The sequence below is a fragment of the Lepidothrix coronata genome, unplaced genomic scaffold (genome assembly GCF_001604755.1).
Source record: "Lepidothrix coronata isolate B3197 unplaced genomic scaffold, Lepidothrix_coronata-1.0 Scaffold62, whole genome shotgun sequence".
Classification (NCBI taxonomy): domain Eukaryota; kingdom Metazoa; phylum Chordata; class Aves; order Passeriformes; family Pipridae; genus Lepidothrix; species Lepidothrix coronata.
This window is the reverse complement of record NW_016690242.1, coordinates 837,908-858,778: the sequence shown is the minus strand read 5'-3', so window position 1 is coordinate 858,778 and position 20,871 is coordinate 837,908. Positions and strand designations below refer to the sequence as shown.

General features: G+C 40.2%; 1 protein-coding gene across 1 annotated transcript; it reads right to left on the bottom strand.

Annotated features, from left to right (window-relative positions):
* Positions 1–221: 221 nt before the first annotated feature.
* Positions 222–10,989, bottom strand: STEAP1 (STEAP family member 1). The gene is made up of 5 exons (XM_017817793.1): positions 10,954–10,989; positions 7,791–7,895; positions 5,338–5,850; positions 3,730–3,894; positions 222–2,168 (listed from the first exon to the last, which is right to left on the bottom strand). Exons 2-5 carry the CDS (start codon positions 7,881–7,883, stop codon positions 1,911–1,913), a joined length of 1,029 nt encoding a protein of 342 aa, XP_017673282.1. The 5' UTR covers positions 7,884–7,895; positions 10,954–10,989; the 3' UTR covers positions 222–1,910.
* Positions 10,990–20,871: the final 9,882 nt, after the last annotated feature.

Below are 20,871 nucleotides of genomic sequence, written 5' to 3'. Positions count from 1 at the left end.
AACAATCAGTAGGGAAAAACATGCTTGAATGTTTGGATGTCATGTGTGATTTTCAGAATAGCTTTTGTAGGCTGTATGCAAATTTCAGCTGATAGAAGACACTTCTGTGTTTGTTCCTGGACAATGCTGGAGAGAAAAGTCTGAAGTGTGCTTAATGTCCCCAGCTGAACGGTGACCGTAAAAGGTCAGTTTGTATAGTATGTGATGATCTTGAAATGAACTGAATGAAATGAATAAAGTTATGCTAGCTTACACTACCTTCTGTAACAAGTGCATAGAGCTTATGACTTATAAAAGATTTGATTTAGCTCATTTATAGAAATGTAAATGCAAAGGCATTGAGAACCACATTTTTCCTGTTCTGTTAGAAATTTCTTAGACTAACATTGCAGACTAGCTTCCTGTATTTTAGAGTTTTTGCCTCTGTCATGCATTACTGGTTTGATACACAATGCCACTCATTTCACTCTATATTATACAGGCCACCATGTCCCCACTTATTTTTGCAGTGCTACATTATGTGCAAATAAGGCCAACTTTTAAGTTGCAATAATCAACTTGTAATAACCAGGGAAATGCAAAATGTAATATCCCTGTAGCTATTTAATTTGTTATTTATTCTCAGTGTAAAAGTCCACAAAGGTACAACAGAATCATTAGCACCATATATTAGGCATACATTGTTTTCCTGTTTGTTTTAATACCAGAGCCATTACCAATTACAATTCTCAGTCAGATGATTCCAGCAATAGGTGGCAGCAACAGTCCACATCGTAGTCAGCTCCTTCAGGGAGACTGGCAGAAATGTTCCTGATGATGGCTGAAAATAATTACTACTGAATAACATATTTTAAAACAGATACTAACAAATTAATTATTCATTTAAAAATTCAGCCAGACCAATGTAACATAAGGAAAGTGAGGTTTAATGAGCTTATTAAAGTTATTATGAAAATTTCTGCAAAAGCAAATGCATTTGGAAGCCATTTTACATGGAAATCTCACCAAATCAATGGCAAGGTTCAAATGTCTATTTTTAATGTTTTTCTTCTAGTCACACAATTGTGCTGGCCCTAGAGTAAACAGTAAAACACATTTACCTGACCTGAGTTATCCCACTGGAATAATTTGTGTGAATAAAGTTTAGCACGTGTCATGGGCTGCAGGATTAGGTCAAAAGCATGGAAAATTTCCAGCATCAAACACAAAAGAACGTGTTCATGGAATAAAAAATGGGAAATGTTTTATGGTTTCAAGTAAACAGAGACACACCTAGTCCTGCATAAGAGGGAGATCTGAGTTTAAAAACTCTTTTTTTAAACTGTGCCCAAGCCTCAGGATATATTTACCTTGTAAAGTTCCCTGCAATTCTGCTTGCCCAATTGTCTAAGTTCAAGACCTGGAGGGAATACACAGTTTCTGTCTGGCTCATGTGCCAAGGTCCCCATTCTGGAGACTGTAACATAGGATGCAGGTGATAAGGGGGAATGGTTTTTGTCCCATTATAATACTGAGATTTAACAAAGGAACACGTGAAGCAGAAAGCATTCCTGGGTTCTGTGCTGTAATAATTTTTTTACTTTGTGTGGTCATCTGGAGCAATGATTTATGTTTGTTTTTGCCTACAAAAGAATTAGGATTGAGACAATGAAACCCTTGGATTTTAGAAGCAGTGAGTCAGAAGAAAGAAATGATCAAATACCAAAACACAGATTAAAGTGTAAAATAAATGTTTCCATCTTCTGTCTTAGAAAAAGTCAAAATTGCATCAAGTATGCCATACTCCTGAAGTCAAAATGAAAAGTTAAAAAGAAACATCTATAGAAAATGTGAAAACAAGAGCTCATGAGTGAATATTTCATGGCCTTGAGCATATTTACATACATACATAGGAAATATTCATATTTGATCTACAGTCTGGAAGTCATGCTGGTTTGATTGGTTTGTGTGTTAGCTTCCCAACCACATCTAATCTTTCTTATCCTCTTCCTAAAACATGGGAGGAGCAGTATACATTTACAAAGCAGAACTACAATAGGAAGAAAAACTGCTATCATAAATGAAGGTGGTGTATACCAGATAAATTGGTTAACATCGACCCACTTATTCCAAGCAAACACCAGTGCGTGAACGGTGCATAGGAGCAAAGCTACATATCCCATCTTGCTCTGAAAAAGAGAAAGAAAACAGTAAGCTATTTATTTTTTCCCAACTTGGCAAAAAGAGTACTCTGCTAAGCAAGTATGGAAATCAGGAAGGGCTACAACCAACAACATGCAAGTTAAAGAAAAGAGACCATTGGCTTTGAACTAAAATGTAAGAACTATAATTCAAGAATCCAACTGTACCCCTCTATGCCACTGTAAAAGAAAATAGAGGAGGCCCATTTTTCAAGTATTGCTATGATATTTAGCTAATATACAGAGGAGATAACAGGCTATTCCTGAAAAAGGGTCAATTCTCAGTATTTCAATTTATAGATGTCATGTGTATCCTAAATTACTTTATTTTGGTGATAAATTATTCTGAGTTCAAAAGCAGATATATAAAGGGCTTAATTGATTTAAGCTAAATTAAAATCACAAACTACTAAGTCTAGTACTATGACACAAGCAATTGCACAGCTACAGGAAACTCAAGTCTTTCATTTCACATACAGTGATAAATTTGGCTTAGGTTGTCTACCAAATTCAGGAGTAAAGGAAATTTTAAGCTGGAGTTACTAGTAATTTTGAGTTTCTTGTCACTTAACAATCTTGTATTCATCAGTGAAGTCAAAAACTACTCACTGTACAGAATCTGATTTTCGAATATAAAAGTTATTTGTTTATAAAACAAGTCTAACACAGTAGGGTTACTCTTCTGGGTTTCTTCACCATAGTCTTTCAATACTGAAAGGAGTCGCGCATTTGAAAACTCCCTCCTCACCTGTCCATATTCTCCGTACACTAGAAAACTTCTCTTACAAATGATGGACTTCAAAGAGTGTGCAGAATATCAAATCTACTAATTGCAGACACTTCAGATCGACTTTTAAAATTTAAATCAAATTTCCAAATGCCAGGTACTTAGTAGGTTATTGTATTTTCAGGCTTTGGTGTTCAGGGGCCTAATTGAACACTTGCTTAACTCTAGTGTGATCATACTGATGTCAGCAGAAACACCCCTGATAATTACTGCATATGCTATAAGAGAATTAAGAGCAAACCTTGGATGAAGGAAACAAGCACAGCGGTAGCAAACTCAAGACTGGCTGGATTTGATTATGCATCTGTTCTAGGATGTCTCCTTTTCAGAATACACCCTGCTGTATGGGAACAACATTTACTGGTTTAATACTACCTAATCCCGATTCAGCAGGACACTGAAAGGGCATTCCTGAAAGATAAGATGCCTAGAATATTGTGGAAATACCTTCAGCACCAGAGCTAAGGAAAGGTCCTGGAGAGAAAATGCTGCTGGTCAGAAAGTCAAGAGGAGAGAAAAAAGTGGTTTGAGTTCTTTTCCATCCCATTTTATACCCTCAACACCACAGCCTGTTCTCCTGACAAAATAGCAAATGGAAAGAACATTTCTCACAAAGCTATTAACAAAGAGTACAGAACAAACTTTTAGATTCGTTTCACTAACTCCTCTGTGTTTGATATTTCTAACTCCTAATGGTCTTAGCTGATAACACACAGTTCTACAAATGGGGCTAAAGATGTGCAGTAATGACATGATGCGCACCTGAATGTAGTGGAACTCTCTCCAAGTCAAAGAGTGACTGACAGATGGAATTGATGTTATTGCCAACAAGGCCAGCAAAGCAAGTCCCAGAATTCCTAGAGACACATAAATCTCCATTCTCCAAACATCGTGTTCAATCCAGGCATTTTCTTTTTTTTGTTTGACCTGCCAAAGGAACACCATATTTAAAATTACAGACTGGCACACTTGGCCATTTGTGTGAAATACCATTTCACTATTTTCACCACAATATTCAGGAAATAAGCCAAGAAACACAGTATTTTGGTTTGTTTGAATGTCTCTGAATGTAACTGCTATATACTTCTGGTGACAAAGTCTCCAACAGTAACTGCAAAGCAAAGGTGAGCTTTAAGGGAGAGGAACTTAGACTTCATCAGAATCGTGGCCCAGGAGGGACTGCTTCTGAGGCCTGTTAACCTGCCTTCACAGAAGCATAAATCTTGTCTTCGACAAAAAACAATCCATCTATGGCTAAATACCATATCAGGGAGATTATAACAACAGGAAACATATTAACAGGACTATTTCAGGGAGCTAATTCAGCAGGCATTCTTAATGGTGGTATCCTGCCAGGGTAATTGCTTAGCTGTATTTTTTTAAAAAATACAACTTTGAACATTTGTGATTTCAATAAACTGATGTCAAAGCTTCTCCTCTTTATGACTACTTGCACCAGCCCTTTGATGCTGCTAGTGATCACCGTGGCATAATATGCTCCAAATATGGTAATTTCTGCATCTTGGAAACTGGAATCTCATGGAAGTATCTGGTAATCTCTTCAAGTCAGATTACCAGTAAGGCTGATTTCAGAGTTTTCAACAGTTAGTTTGACTGTTTACAGAATTCTTAAAAAGCTGCTAACATCATATTGTGCTTTTAATGAAACTCTAGATCAGACTTTGGGGGTAATAAAAACATGCATTTCTAGTCTATACCTTATATTGGAATATTCTTTATACTGCAATACTTATGATTAGTGAGGATTAGGAACTCTCTAGTCACAGAGAACATCAGAGAGTTTTTCAAGCCAGTTATTGCCCATGACTCAGAAGCATCACTGAAATTCTATTTTTTAACAAGGTAGTGTGGATCAGTTCAATTGTGAAGCAATCAGTGTTCACAAATTTAGTTTGTGGCAAATACAGATTACTGAGATTTAGCTCAGCCCTACTTCACTGCTGGTTTATTCACTTTGCAAAAAAGATGTCTAGAAATGGTGTGTTCAGTGGTCAGTTTTTGTTGGTAGATTCCATTGGTCCAGAGAAGATTAATCCACACTAAACTAATATGTGCCAAAGACTTAAATGTTCCTGTGAGGCAGTTATAACTTTGTGTATTTTACAGAGACAATAAAAAAAAACCAAATAAAGAAAATTACTTAATACACACTGGCATAGCTGTGATGACTCTTGACTCTCTATTACATGCTTTAATAACTAGGTCCTGCTCTGTCCCTTAACAGTGCTCTCTGGGGATCTACTTCAAAATCAAATAAGGCAATGAAAATGGCTTTTCCCCATTTGCTTGAATGACCCAAACAAGGATTTTCAGAATACAGAAGGGTTGGTGTTTGCGTGCCCATCGTACCTGCTGGAATGCCCAGTTCAGCAGCTTGTATCTGTATGATCTTCTCATTGGATAGCACAGGCTATAGCAGGCATGCATTGAAGCGAAGAAGAAACTGAGAAGTCCAAATTGTTTCCTTGATAACATCCATCTATCCAGCCACTGGGGAAATCTTTTATACTTGGTGCCAAAGTACAGCTGGAAACCAGCAGCTAATATTCCTGGTAAATATACTAGTGCTAAAAGGGTAATTGAAACCACTGGTAAAACTTTGTTTATGACAAGGATTGGAATTTTATAGAAAACATTTTCCTTTCTGGTTATAAAAGGATATATGACATCTCTCATAGAAGTATAAATAAATATTAATAATGAGACCACAGATGCTATCTTCATTGGCAAGTGCCACTTAGGGAACAGATCCTGCTTGCAGTGCTGTTCTGAAGAGTGTTCAAACTCACCAAAATGGTGTGCTTGATGTAAATCAAAAAGTGCAGCTGCTTCTGGTGGATTGGTGACTTGCATATCCACATTCTGGAAATGACAGAAAGCAAATACAAAATGAGTTCAAGAGAAGATTAAAAAATTCAGTAATGACAGTATTTGCCATCATGGCTTTTACACTGTACTGCACTGAAACCATATACAAAATATATGCACTATTTCAAACAGCATGGTCAGTACTTGAGCAAGGCACTTTTAGCATAGATTTCCCATTCTTCATTATCTGTGGTGATTCCAAAATAGATTTAATTCCAGGAAGTTAACTACACTGCAAGAGAAGGATTACATTACGATTACATTACGTGAAGCATTATTTCAGCTTCTTATGATATGAGTTAGGGATTTCAAATGTCAAATTTCAGCTACAGAATTAATGATGTAGCACAAATAATATGCACAGTAACAGCGTTCAGAGTCTAAAGATAATAAAATATTTCATTCTGTCATAGCTAATTTAATGACATTTAAATGGGGGAAAAGGATGCAATTGGAAATGTTTTGGATCCAGCATGTTAGACCAGTTGCACATCTGTCAACTCCAGCATTATGTCCTGTGGTCTTCTTCCTCTCCTTCACAAATGTAATAGTTTTCTCTTTGGTGAAACTTCGTGAAGCTGAGGCACTTCAGTTTAAAAAGCTGAATTTTCTGCTGCCAAGCAAGTATGGGTCACAGATCTTGGCACAATTATCACTGACTTTAGAAGAAGCAAAGCTAGTATAAAAAATTTAGTGTAATATTATAAACTGGTTTAAATTGAGATAATATATTTTAAAAATATCCCTTAGTTTTAGATACATGATCAGTATACACACAAAAAGAAAATCCATGTACCAACAGCAGGACACTGCACTTGATGCAACAGAGAGCCAACCATGGGCAGAGAACTCATATGTTAGGTAATAAACATGTAGGTCCTGTGAAACATAAAGTAAAACTGAACTAATGGTGCAATGGTTCAGTTTTAGAATGCCTGATGTGTCCAGATGTCCAGAAAGCAAAATGGCATTGTCTGTTTTAAGGAAATATTATCTGTGGGTACTACTTGTAAGTAAGGCAAGTAGGTGAAAGCCTCATGTTCATCTTCAATGACACAGAAGGGTTTTGTTTGAACATGAAAATAAAATATGTACACTGCTATCTTGCTGTAAAATCCTCATTAGAGACGATAGCCCCCCCACAACTCTGACTGTTTTACCTACAGTGCCTCATTGTAAAATTAAAAGGTATATAGTCTTTATGAGAATTTTTTAGCTGAATAGCCACTATGTGTTTATCTAATGATAAGAGCATATATTTGTAACAATGAATGAGTAGCCTATGTAACTTTTATTCTCTAGTCTGTGAAGAAGAGTGTAGACTATGCATTGCAGAACTGGAAGTTGGTATAAATTATACAAAATGAGATTCACATCTGAACCAAAGTTTTATCCAGAGACATCCCTATTTCTTGAAGAGATAGTTTGCAAAGCCTAATTCATTATTTCACAGCCTGTGAGGTAGTTCATGTTAGAACGGAAAGTTGTAGCTTGAACTAGTTCTGTGCATCTGCAGTTGCAGAGGCAAAGGATGCTGGAATGGATTTTTTTTCTGGACTTTTTTATGTGAGGTGGAAAACTTGCTGAATGCCATGTGGCAATCATGAAGGTTCCTCCAAAGATAGATTTTATATTCCTGTATAAAAATCCGAAATTATTTCTACAGAATTTGGCTCATCGGGTAAAATGCAATTAGCAGCAAACCTCATGTAGTTTTTAGCTGTCCCAAACTTTGTGTATTTTTTATCATGGACTGTGATTAAATTGAATGGGATATTCTTTATCTTTTTATCTCTTCATGTCAATATTGTGACAAGCCTTTAAAACTACTGATGATATGCCAGTGTGATGGGAGCACTGTCTCTGGACAAAATCAAATCAAAGACTGCAATATTCTATGTGACATATGAGCTGCTTTTTTACAGAAACATTACCAAGTAGTTAAGATTTCCTATATTTCTTCTTGGCATGATGTTCTGACTTGCATTCTGATCAATAGCACAATTACCACCTTCCCTCTTCGCCATTGTGGAAATTCCCTGCAAAACAAACACAGGTTTTGAAATGCCTTACTGGAATTTTAAGGCCTCTTTTCCCTCAAAATGTTTTCTTCCCTCTCCTCCACACATTTGCTGAAGAAGGTACAATAAACTAGGGATAGGAAAGTCTGTCCTCTGAGAAGAGGACGGAAAAGCTCAGCTTGTCTTCTGGGTTAAGCAGAGACTAAGAGAGAGCATGAATCAACAGAACACAATCACTGACAAAAAATAATACTTAAGCCTAATGTCCATGTCACCAATGGAATGAATTAATCAATTCAGGCTGCAAGTTTTTAAATTACAATAAATAATTTTGAAATGGCTTACAGAAATAACAGGTAAAACATTATGAAGATGGATTTTGGGAAGTTCGTGAGACTTGCTGATACAAGAAACCCTTGCAAATGTGTTGTTTCTAATATTTTTTAGGTTTAGGATTGGTCTACCTGACAGTCACTGTACAGCTTTAGAGGCATATTCTCCCCTCAGGATTGTCAAGAAACTCAGCTGGAGCTTCACTCATGCTGTTCCAAGGTATCCTCACCACCCACAGGTACCAGTAGAAATGGTTTTAAGCTATTAAGGACTACAAGAAATCAGACGCCAGGAAAAAAGAAAGGAAGAGAATGGATAAACTGAAAGAGATGTTTCTGAAAATCCTAGAATAGCAGGAAAGACAGTATCTTGAAGAGTGTGAAATAACTACAAGGACTGCAAGAACCCTGCAACAAGGACTTACCAGGCGTGCACCACACTGATGCACACTGCAGGAGGGGAGGCACTGGCACCACACCACTGGAAGCTCAGGGTGCCACACCAGAGAGTGATCTTCTGTTCCTACCTTTAAGACAATGACTAGGTAGCTCTTCCATGTACCTTCCTACTGAACAGCTGAATTACTAAACTGTTTTTCTGACTACTGATTCTTTTGTACCCATAAACCTTTTGGGAAATTATATGGACAAATCAGACTTTGACAATTATCCTTTTTACTGTGTCTGGTTCTTTCAGTAGATGAGTCTTACAGTCTTCTACTGTCTGCTATGAGGGTTTGTTCTCTTCCAGGTCACCAGGCACCTGAAGCTGAAGTATTCCTTTCCAAAGTATTGTTTTCCTAAGTATTTCTCTTTGGATTTTTCCCTCATGCTAGCAAGCTCTCACTTTGGGCATAACCTTTCAGACAAGTGTTGCAGAGTAGGGTCAACAAGAGCTTCTGTCTGAAGGTCAGGCTGTTAACCCTTTCCTACACCAGCTAATGGAGGGTTTGTATATCCTGCACACAAGAAAGCATGGACTGATGAAGGTGCATTTCTGTTTTTTCCTCCTATTTCGAGGGCTAGTCACAGTGATTTTATCACAAGTTTCGGTGTATCAGATATCTTCATAAAACCTCAGCTTCCGCAGCCCCATGATTAATTAAGAATTTCTACTTCTATATATTTCAATATACAGAATTTGTAGCTGTTACAATGACAAAGAATAATTTGCAAACAGAAATCAGTAGATGTACTTACCTGGAAAAAAAACCAATACAGTGAACTCCAGATATCTTTTTAAAGAACTCATAATATGAAGGGCAGTCACCCTGTTTTTGAGCCGTACCTTCTAGCTACCACACTCTCTTAGGGGTCCAAAAGCATAATTTAGATTGGGAAGCTCTGTATGGGAGAGCCTCATTCACCCAATTCTCATGCTGCCATTACTCTTCATTTAGAAAATTAAGAGTCCAGTAATGGCTTCTAGCTAAAGGTTTGTATTGATGGGGATAAAGTAAATGACAACACGATGTGAAAAAAAATAATCCGTGAGCTAGGCGGCCAGCTGCTGATCCCAAAAGCTGATTTATTGGTTCTTTTGGGATACAATGTTCAATACAATGTTAAATACAGCATTAATAGTTTATGCAGTGGAAGACGGAAAGAAAAAGAAAGTGTGTGCGAACGAATGCCTGTGGTCACCATGGAAATATGGGTTACAGCCATGCAAATGCATGCAAGGAAACACAGGTACCAAACCATGGTAGTCCACTTGGCTTCTGATACCAGTTAACACAAAATTATTTCCCAATAACAAAGCACACTAATAGTTTTGGAAAACCCTAAAAAAGTACTTATAATTCAGTGGAATTATAATTCAGTGGAATTCAGTGAAATAAATTGCCAGAAAGAAGTAATCTAGAGCATGCGTCTTTTTGGAATACATCTGAAAAAAAAATTAGGAGCGCTGTGAGAGACAAGAGGGTGATCAGTTATAGCCTCATCTAAGTCACAACTGTTATGAAAGAAAGCAGTTTTATTTATGTCCACTCTCAGTGCAGACCCCTTCTGCTCAGGGAGACAGCTGTCAGCGAGGATAGAGGACGTCCTGCTGCAGAAAACCAAGTTTCCAACGCTGTGAGCACGCTATTGCATTTTGTACCAATAAAACAGCCTCATTGTAACCCAGAACCAACAGCGATCCCCACTGTGCAGACATTACCACGAGAAAACATCATTCCGAGTCAAGGACAAGTTTTCCTGAGTAAGGGGTTTGAGGGCTGGCTCCACGAAAAAAAGAAAACAGGCTGTGATAATAAGGATGAGGCGATGGAAGAAGCACGGGACAGTGACTGCATCTCTCTCCCTTGGCACTATCGGGAAATGACAGCCTGAAAGTGCTGGGCATGACATGACTGTCTGGCTTCCCAAGTGCGCGCTGCATCGTGCAGGACGGTGTGAGCACTCGGCACGCGAGGCAATAACTTTCCCCGCTCTTCAGAAATTCTGCTGAGCTCGGTGGAAAACCGAGTAAAAGCCCGGAGGAAGGTGGGAGCCGCAGAGCGTCGCTCGGCGTTTCTCCTGGGCCAGAGTGCGCCGGGGGCACTGCCTCTCGGGGAGCCCGAGTCCGCCGGGGATGCCCGTTCCGTTCCGTCCCGTCCCGTTCCGTCCCGGCCGCGGGGCGGGCGGGGCCCGAGCCGGAACCCGCCGCGGCGGCAGCGCGGCCACGCGGGCGCACTCGGCCGCCTCCCCGGCGGCTCCGGGCACGGCCGCCCCCTCCCCGCCGCCCCGGGCTCACCCACCTCGGCCCCCGGCAGCCCGGCCTCTCCTTCCCGCCAGAGCTCCCGCCGTAGGGGGCGGCGGCAGCGGCGGCCCCGGCTCGGCTCCGTCCGTCGGGTCAGCGGTGCGGGGGCAGCGGTGCAGGCGGCGGTGCGGCTCGGGCGGCAAGGCGAGCCCTGGTCAGCAGCGGAGCGCCCGCCGCACTCTGAGGAGGGGAGCGGCAGGGGGGGTGCGGCCGCAGCCTCCACCTCCCCTCTCGGCCCCGCCCTCCGCGCCCATCCCGCTCCCCTCCGCGCCGGCGGGGTTCCGGCACTGTCCCGTCCGCCGTCCCGAGCTGCGCACCGGGGGACGGAGGAGCGGTGCGGCCTCGGGGTCTCCCTTCGGGCCCTGGCCACCCCAAGGAGCGCCCGCCCGTGGGTCCGCTGGGCCCTGGGCCGGACAAAGGGCACATTCACCTGCGCCCTCCCCGCCCCGCCGCAGGGAGGAGGAGGAAAAGGCGCCGGGGTGCGGTGCCTCCGCGGGCGCCCTTCATCTCCCCCAGCCCGACCTCTGCCGGCAGCCCCGCTGTCCCTGCGTGGGTGCACCGGACACGCCGGGGGACACAGGGCTGCCAGTCCTACCAGCGGCCCGCAGCCCTTCGCATCCCGGGAAACCTCTCCCTTCAGTGCGTTCTCCCTTCCCTGCCGGTTCGTCCAAGCGTGTCACTCTCCGAGCCTGACAAAATGCTCTATTGATTCCTCCTTCTTATACGATCAGTCCTCACTTTAATTTGTTTTTCCCCAAATACCATGATCTTTTACTTTTTTTTTTTTTCCTTCTCTGTGCTGGCGATTCTGAAAAGGCAGCTGTCTCCTGAAAGTTTAGTCATTCAATGGCATGAAGTGTCATTATCTTGTGAAATCTCTTAGTGGATATTTTGACATTTAGTGGCTTAGTGACATTGCAGAACACATGGCCAGTCTGTCTCAAGGATGTTTTCACGCAGAGCTCATTGTGTCCTCCTCAGGATTTCTTCACAAAAATGATGCCAAGTTCCGTGTCTTTGCATCTTGGGAATACATTTTTGTCTCCTTTTCAGTAGATGTTAAATGAACAGAGACTCCAGCTGAATGCTACATCTGGCAGAAAAGAGGAGATAGCCTTAGAAGAAATAGAAGACAGAATAATTATATCTCCTGTGTTAAAACAAAACCTTAACTTAAATTGTGTGTTGGGTTTTTTTAGTTGCCTTCATTAGCATATTTTTCTGTGTCTTTCATAAAGGCTATTTTCCACTTGCTTTCCATTAGTTACTTTTTTTTTTGCAAGGCTTGCTAACCTGTGTATACTCTCACTTTGTGAAAATGCCGTTTGATTTTCTTTCCTACTCCTGTTTTTGCACCGTCCTTTTGGGATTTCTCCCAGTTCCCGGAGTGTAGCATCATCAGGGTGACGCCTGGCGGTGGGAGCGCAGGGGAGGAGGCTGCCTGCGGCGACGTGTGCCAGCCCGTTCCTACACCCCGGCTAAAGGAGAATTTGTAGTGCAAAGGACTAAAAGCATTGTCATGTTCCTAATGAACTCCATGGTAATGCTCTCCTCAGAAGTTCTGGTGTAAGTTAGTGTTATGGGGACTAGATTTATAGACCAAAAGATAGCTCAAGATAGCTCAAGATAGAATATCCTTAAGATATCGTTAGCCTTTTCATAAAACACACAAGAGCTAAGATCCTGCATGAGCATTCTCAGATGAGATGAAAAGCCAGCCAAAGTGAACCTGACTATAAGTACCTAGTAAGCTGCTCTGCATAGATGCTTCTAGTACCTCTGGACAAGCAATCCCCTCTCTAGTCTCTGAGTACTATTAGGTGCCTATCTGTGAATAAAAATGGAAAGCTCATTCTGTGTGGCTGCTGATAATGTGGAAATAGATTCAAATGCTAGGGAAATCTTTCCTTTCATGGCTACCCTAAGGCATGACTTCCAGGTCATTCAAAGTACCACTTGTATTACAGTGGTTACTGGAAAGCAAACTGTGTGGCAGTCCTGCAGATCCTTACACCTAGATGATACTACTGCATGCTCACAGCTTTGAACTGATATTTATGCAAAGTGCTTTGCAAGAAGTGTGAAACTGAAGGTAGGAAACACCACAGGAATCAGGAGTTGACTCAAAGTGAGATAATTTCTCTTGGCACATGCAGAATGGGGATGATCTCATTGACAAAAATTTAAAACTGTGCAGATTTGACTAGCTCCAGACATTTAGAAGAGTGTCAGTATTATTTAACTATTGCAGGATTTGGGGGAGAAAGATTAAGACCTCTGTGGTTGCTGAAGCATGGTATTTTCCAGAGAAGAAAAATACTCTGATGACTCTAAGCCCATCTGTGTTTTATTCATTCTATATTCTGGACAGAGTTTGTGAGTGATGATAACAAAGGACGTGAGGAAATGGTAGATTGCATTTTCTGGAGGAACAAAATATTGCATCATTGACAAGATTTCCTGACAGTGGTTTAATCGTGATAACATTTTCACCACAGTTCTTATAGGAAGAAGTCTGTGGTTGGGACAATTTGTCTGCTTCTGCAACTGCTCTTTAGACTAGGAGCTCTGAGAACAACTTGCCAAGTGGCTGAAAAAGTGGTGCAGTCTTCCAGTAACACACAGACTTCCATATAATCATACTAACAGTCTTGCTCAGAACTTGTTGAGTAAGCTAAGTGTAACTATTACTGTCAGCAAGATGACTCTAGCATGCCCTTGAGTGACTCAGAAATGACGCTACATAGGGGGAACTGGTGTGGAAGGGTGGAAACCATTCCCTGTAATTTAACCAAATGAAAATGGGCTTGATTCAGCTGGATTGAAATGTTTAAACGGTGACTGGGTTTCCAGGATGGCACTTGAAGGGGTTCACTAGAGGGTTACCAAGGTGGTAAAGGGCTTACAGCACATGTTCCCCGGGGAGAGATGTGGAGGAGCTGAGCTTGTTTAGTCTGGTAAAGAGCAGACCAAGTGGTGGCATAGTATCAACCTTCAAACACTTAAAGGGAAGATACAAAGGTGAGGAAGCCCACTCCAGGGAGTGTAAAAACAGACAGGGACCACAAATTGTAGTTCAGATGTTCATATTGGATATTAGGGAAAATTTCTTCACTGAGAGGATAGTGAAAATCCTCATTGTGTCCATTACTTCTTGTCTTTTCCTTGGACTTCACTGAGAAGAGTCTGGCTCCATCTTCTTTACTCTCCTCCTCCCTCAGATAATCATACATAATGTTAACAACTTCCATGAGCCTTATGATCTCCAGGCTAAGTAGTTCCAGCTCTCTCAACCTCTCCTTGTAGAAGAAGTGCTTCAGTCCCTTAATCATCTCCATGGTGACCTGCACAGAAGCAATTTCAGTACATCAGTGTCTTGCTTGTACTGGGGAGCTCAGAACTGATGGGCCTCAGTTCAGAACTGATGAGCAGTGCAGATGGGTCTCAGAGGGGCTGAGGAAAGGGGAAAGACCACCTGCCTTGACCAGATAGAAATGTTCTTTCTAATGCAGTTTAGGACTTCTGGTATTGGCAGGGATCTTCCTTTGTGTGGGACAGTGAACACAAAATTTAACTGCACTAATGTTTTTGTCTATGAAAATATGTGAGATGACAGCAAGAAGACTCTTGCTCAAAATCCCCAAACCCAGCAGTCTTTGAAAAGGAATATTAAAAAGTATGTGCTACAAAGAACCATGTATGAATTTGGAAAATTATGAAAGAATTTGAAAACTAATTTTGAAATGCTCAGATATAACCTGATTTTGAAAATAACAGCATAAGGAACTGCAGTATTGAGTGCTAAATAGAATGCAACTGAGTTGGGAATGGAAGTGGCAAGTGCCCTTCATATTGTGAGTGGGAGTTACAGAGGCACTTGGCAGGGAGTGCTTGTCCCTCGTGGACTAAGGCCATTTGAGAACAGGGACACCAGACAACATATTTGGTCTACTGTCATTTAATAAGCTCCTTTATCCAAGGGAATATGTCAGAAAGAGATCAGATAAGCAGACAAGTGCTGTATTCCCTGCTGAATGAATGTGAAGTAAAGGACCAGCTGTTCTTAGTGAGTAACATTGTTAAAGTCAAACAAATTTCTTACTTGGCCTGGATTTATCACACAAATTCTGATTCGAAGAAGTGGCACTCAAGCTATTTGAAACAGTTGAATTCCCCTGGAGGATTTAAGTCGTTGCTGCCAAGTAACGGGAAGCTGAGGAAAATAAATACAGTGAAAAAACCCAGAGGCTCAAGATTGTTTGAAAGGGCTGTTCAATCTAGTCCAACATGTGTAAGAAAGAAAATTATATACTACTTCTCTTGAATTATAAGAAATTAATAAAGCCACGTGACACTCAAATCGGTTTTTTAACAGTGATACTTTTAGATATTGTTGAAAGTACAAGTAAAGACCACATGACTGCTTCAGTTAAAGTTCAATTAAATGAGTTGAAAAACAACTCCAAGTAGAGGAGACTAGCAGTATTTTATTTTCTCACTTCCTGTAAAAAAATTACATTCTGGATTTCAAGTATATAATTTATAGACAAATGCAGAAAGCACTTCCATTCCTAATTTGTCAAACTAACACCTTTCACAGTATTCCTTTCTCATAATGCATCTTGTTGCTTAGCATCAACACAGAAGACTTTGTTTTATATTTTATATTTATATTTTTTGTGTATAATCACATACTTTTAAAGTAATTCTTGCCCTTCCCATTGTGTTTGTCACTTTTGCTTACATAATATCTAAAATTATAATATCCCTTGAAGCAGCTATGGTACTTCTCTCTGGTGTTTTGGTGATTTCAGGATTTTTACCACACACATGTCACTAGAGTATAGAGCTGACTGCCTTAAAATACTTATAATAATGAAACCACTGATAATAAAAATAACAGCAATTTGTATACAGATTAATCAAAAAAAACCCCTCAATAGCCCTGCAGCACTTGAAGGCTGCGAGATGTAAAGGATACAGGAAAAGGAATGGACTCACAGGGGAAGGGTTACTGAGCAAAGACAGAATATTGGACATGCAGGTTTTTTTACAGGAAACCATTTTGCCTAAGTCTGATTAAGTAATAGCAAATACCAGTGGTATATTTTCTCCTGTGGTATATATGAGTATTCATTACCTCTAATTGTTAAAAAAGATAATATTTTACAATATTTCCACAAGAGTAATTTGAAATTAAGATGCTTTGGAACATGTCTTGTGAAAAATGTTTGGTGTGGCTTGTTGCTCGTCTCTATGGCTCTTTGGTCGATTTTGTGGTTGTCATGATTTAACCCCAGCCAGCAGCCAAGTTACAGGCAGCAGCTTGCTCACTCATCCGCAGTGGAATTGGGGAGAGAATCAGAAAGATAAAAGTAAGAAAACTCATGGGCTGACATAAAGGCATTTTAATAGGTAAAACAAAAGGTACTCTCCCAACAAAGCAAAACCACTTCTGACGGGCAGGCAGGTGCTCAGCTATGTTCAGGAAAGCAGGGCTCCATCAAATGTAGCAGTGACTTGGGAAGATAAATGCCATCACTCAAGACAACCCTCCTTCCTTCTTTTGCCCTCTGCTTTATATGCTGAGCATGATGCCATATGGTCTGGAATAGTGCTTTGGTCAGTTGGAGTCACTCTCCTGGCTCTGTCCCCTTCCGACTTCCTGTGCATCCCCAGACCACTCACAGGTGGGGTGGTGTGAAGAGCAGAAAAGGCCTTGACTCTGTGTAAGCACTGCTCAGCAATAACAAAAGCATCTCTTTGTTATCAACACTGGTTGCAGTGGAAATCCAAAACACAGCCCCATACCAGCTGCTGTGAAGGAAATCAACTCTACCTCAGCCAAAACCACCACAGTGGTTTAGGAATGGTGTTTCAATGTAATTGTATTTTCCATGGGAACTTATGAAGGCATGTGGTGAGATCACAGATTTGTCAAAATGTTGTAGGATCCCTCCTACAACTGTGTTCTTTCCCAGGTCTCCTACTTCAGAAGTTTCTTAGAAAATCTTTCTTCTTACAATTTGTAAGGAATTTTTTGACACTACACCTGCTACAAAAATCTGCATTTTTTTGCCTGTCACCATAGTGTCTACAAAGCACAGTCCATGGTGTTAGGTGAGATGCAAACACAAACACCTTCTCTGCAGGCCACAGTGTAGGTTTCACATTTGAAACAGTAGGAGAGAGGTGATGCAAGCACATAGGGGAGAAGCTGAGCTGAACACAGTTTTAGGAATGTAGTGAGACAGTGATGGTTTGGATGTCAGGCTGTGGTGGTAAGTGTCCAGTGTGATCATAGCAGTCTCAACTGCTGGATGCCATTGTAATAACAACAGCTTCCTAATTTTAAAGAGCGATTTGAAAGAAGGCAAGGAATTGGCTTTGTGAGAATTTATGTAATTTCTTGGTTACTAAGATGTCTTTGTGAAGTGGGCAGATGAGAGAAATTCTTAAAAAGCTATGTTAAGGGTACTGAGGTACTTAAAAAAACCCCAAAGTTTGTCAGTAATTACAAATTTGATACAATCTAAACAAATGTGGAACAGAACCTGCCAATAAATTTGAAATTACTTAAATACTTTAATCAAATAATACCATAGTTAATTTAAATAAGCAATATATACTTCAAGGTTTTCTCCCACCAGATTTTGGGAAAATACTTTTTATGTGGAACTACTGCATTAATACATTTGTTATGGTTGACTGCTAAAGGAGTGGTTGCTCATATGCAAAGACTGACAACACAATTACAAATATGCCTTCAATATGGAAATAATTGTGCTAATTAGAGTTAAGTTGGATATTTTGCCAGATTTGGAATTAATTTTCCACAATTTAAGTACTAATATTGATATTTTATACCAATTATAAATTCTTAGAGCAAAAGTATTTTAAAATCCAAACAGTTTTCTTACTTACAAAAGAGAAGACCAAAACTAAATACTGAAATTCTAGTTTAAGATTCTGACTGTTCAAGAATACTATCCATGGTCAAAATGAAAATGTTCCTGTCATCCAGAAGTGATACTTATTCTGTGTGACTAACTTCAGACTACAAACAACACTGGATAACTGAAGTTAATTGTCAGAAATAATCCAAGAGATTATATCTAAAATGAGATCTTTCTTTGGACTTAATCCTGCTGCCTGGGGCACTGGTCTACTCTAGAAGCAGAGCAGGGACTCAAGAAAAAACTGGAGCAGGAAATGAGGCAGGACTGGAACAGAGACAGGGAACTCAAGCAGAGCAAGAACAGCAGGCTCTAGCATGCTGCAGGCTCCAGAGAAAAACTGTAAACTTCCATCTAAGAGCCATTCTGCCAGAAATGAGCTTTGCAGAAGACGCGAACACTGAAGGGGAATGGTGGATGTATCAGAGGGTTGTGTTACCACTCAGAGTCACTTCAGCAGGCTGGAGAAATGGGCCAACATGAGGTTCAACTAAGTTCTGCACCTGAGAAGAAATGAACCCATGCACCAGAACAGGCTGGTGGCCAACCAGCTGGAAAGAAACTTGGCAGAAAAGGCCTTGGAGGTTTTGATGACACCAAATGAAAATGAGCACCCTTGGAAAAAAGAAGGCCATCAGTCTCCTGGGCTGCAGCAAGCAGAGAATTGCCAGCAAGTTGAGGGAAGAAGTTATCCTTCTCCTCTACTCATCAGTCTACATCTAGAGTGTACTTGAATGAGTCCAGAGAAGGGTGCCAAAGGCAATTAAAGGACTGGAACATCTAACATAGGAGAAGATGGACTGCTTAGCTTGGAGAAGTGAGGGCAGGGGGCCATTTTACCTATGTGTATAAATACCAGGGAGTAAAGAAGAGACAGACATTTCTCAGGGACAGAACAAGAGGCAATGGGCGCAAACTGAAATACAGGAAATTCCATTTAAACTGAAGCGAAATATTTCTGATTGGCTATGGTTGAGACTGCATTGATTGTGAAAAGCCTGAAATCAAACTCCACCCTAATGACTATGGATGGTTTCAGGAACTGGACTTGAGAGTGCACTACCTTGAATATAGAGGTTGAATGACAGCACAAGAGGTTGATGAGAACTTTAACTCCGTATCAGAGGAAGTGTATTCAGAAATCTCTTTTCAGGTTATTTTTTGTTTGGTTATTGCCCTTACTTGAAGTCTACAGTAAAAGTCTGGTTTTCTGCTATTTTGCTACTCACTTTGGCACACTTGTTTTACTAGAGTTGTTGATCTAAGGTAACTTAGCATTAATGTTCCTCTGAGAATTCTGGTGCTGACAGTTCTACTCGAGATTATCCATGAAAATGGAGACAGGGAGAGTGTAGTGAAAGCAAAGACAGACACTGACATGGATTTTACCATTGCAGGATACTAAATTAACACTTGGCAATACCTTCACAAAAAGATGAGAGTCAAACCAGAAGGTCTTTAAACTCATTAGTAGAAAAATTGCATATGTCTTGTCTCCTGTCTGTTTTCAAAAACAATAACAGAAGATGAAGCAGTGTTGAGAAACTCATTCTGAGCATTCATAAAGAGCACCAAAACTAAGGAAACAAGGTTTTCTTAAAATGATTTATCATTATAGTTCTCTGATTGTCAATGTGGATCTGAAACAATCCTGACTTTGGCATAAACTACACCATGATTTTTTCCCCCCTTCCTAATCTGCTTCAGCTGACAACATCTTCCTGACTTCCTTAGTCAACAGTTCATGAAAAAATAGAGACTTCAAAGACAGGAACTATGCTCCTGAATATTATCAGGTGATTTAGAAGGGGTTGAGTGTTGTTATTCATCTTTTAGTCTCACTTAAGAGATCCCCCTATGATTACAACCATTTCTTACTGCCTAAAACAACTGTCTGGAGCTTTGTGAATTCCATTCTGCAACGCATCTATCTGACTTTTAGATGCTGTGGTGCCTCACCTGCCTAAGAAACTGAAGGAAGCTGATACTCTTAAGGATACCTTAATGTCTTTGAGGAACTTGCCTAAATGACTTCTGCGGCAGTATTTAATGAATGTTCTTTGATAAACTGGTGTGGTAAACTCTAAATCTTTTATCTTTGTCTGTAAGAAGGTACTCCTTTTGATTGAGTCATGACTAAATTGTTCCCAGTTCTACCAACTGCAACTTCTTGTAAATTTAGAGCTTTCAGCAAAACAAAAATCATCCTAATACACAGTCTCAAAACACAAATTAGAAGGAAAAATTAGAATAAAGTACTCTGAATAGATGTAATTTAGTATTCTTTGTTTTTTATGGTCTAGAGTGTTACTTAAATTTTTAAACTCGCAAGGACTATTTTATGTTGACAGAAATTGGAAATCTTGGTTTTCATTATGTGTCATGACTATCTTGTTTAAAAGTAACTCAAAATATATGTTTCCATATTACGTAAAAGTCACTGGTATAAAAATAGTTGAAGGGATTTATTACATTTCAATAAAGGTGCTGGTAAAGTTATAAAAATAAATTATATAAATTTGTCTAATTTTGATTATATTCATGCTGAGTTCTGCCCTATTATTACTGCTTGGCTACTTTTGTATGTTCTTGCATAGTTAATTTGTTTAAAACATACATAACTATTTGTAACTCTAGAAAAAATGACAGGTCAGTCTTTTTTATAATGCCTTTTAAAGGAATGGGGCCTCTAGTGGTCTAGTGGTTAGGGTGCAGGACTCTCACCGCTGCAACCCGGGTTCGATTCCCAGCCCCCTGGGCAGATGGAGCTCGTCAGCCTTGTAAGGCAATCCATCTAAGAGAAGGTCACTCTAAACAAACCTATGTTCTGAGACCCTCACTGCCACTGTCCGAGTTTGCTCGGCCCCGGCAGATGAACCTCAGGATTAAAGGGTGGGCTCAGTTCAGCGCACGCTGTGTCTCACCTAAAAAATCCACTGCGCAGGCTCGAAGGGTTAATG

Excerpts from the sequence above, each read along its gene's own strand:
- STEAP1 (XM_017817793.1), bottom strand. The coding sequence starts at position 7,883 with ATGGCGAAGAGGGAAGGTGGTAATTGTGCTATTGATCAGAATGCAAGT. Across the intron at positions 5,851-7,790 it reads TAGGAAATCTTAACTACTTG|AATGTGGATATGCAAGTCAC; the intron begins GTAATGTTTCTG and ends TGTCATTTCCAG. Across the intron at positions 2,169-3,729 it reads GAGAGTTCCACTACATTCAG|AGCAAGATGGGATATGTAGC; the intron begins GTGCGCATCATG and ends TCTCTTTTTCAG.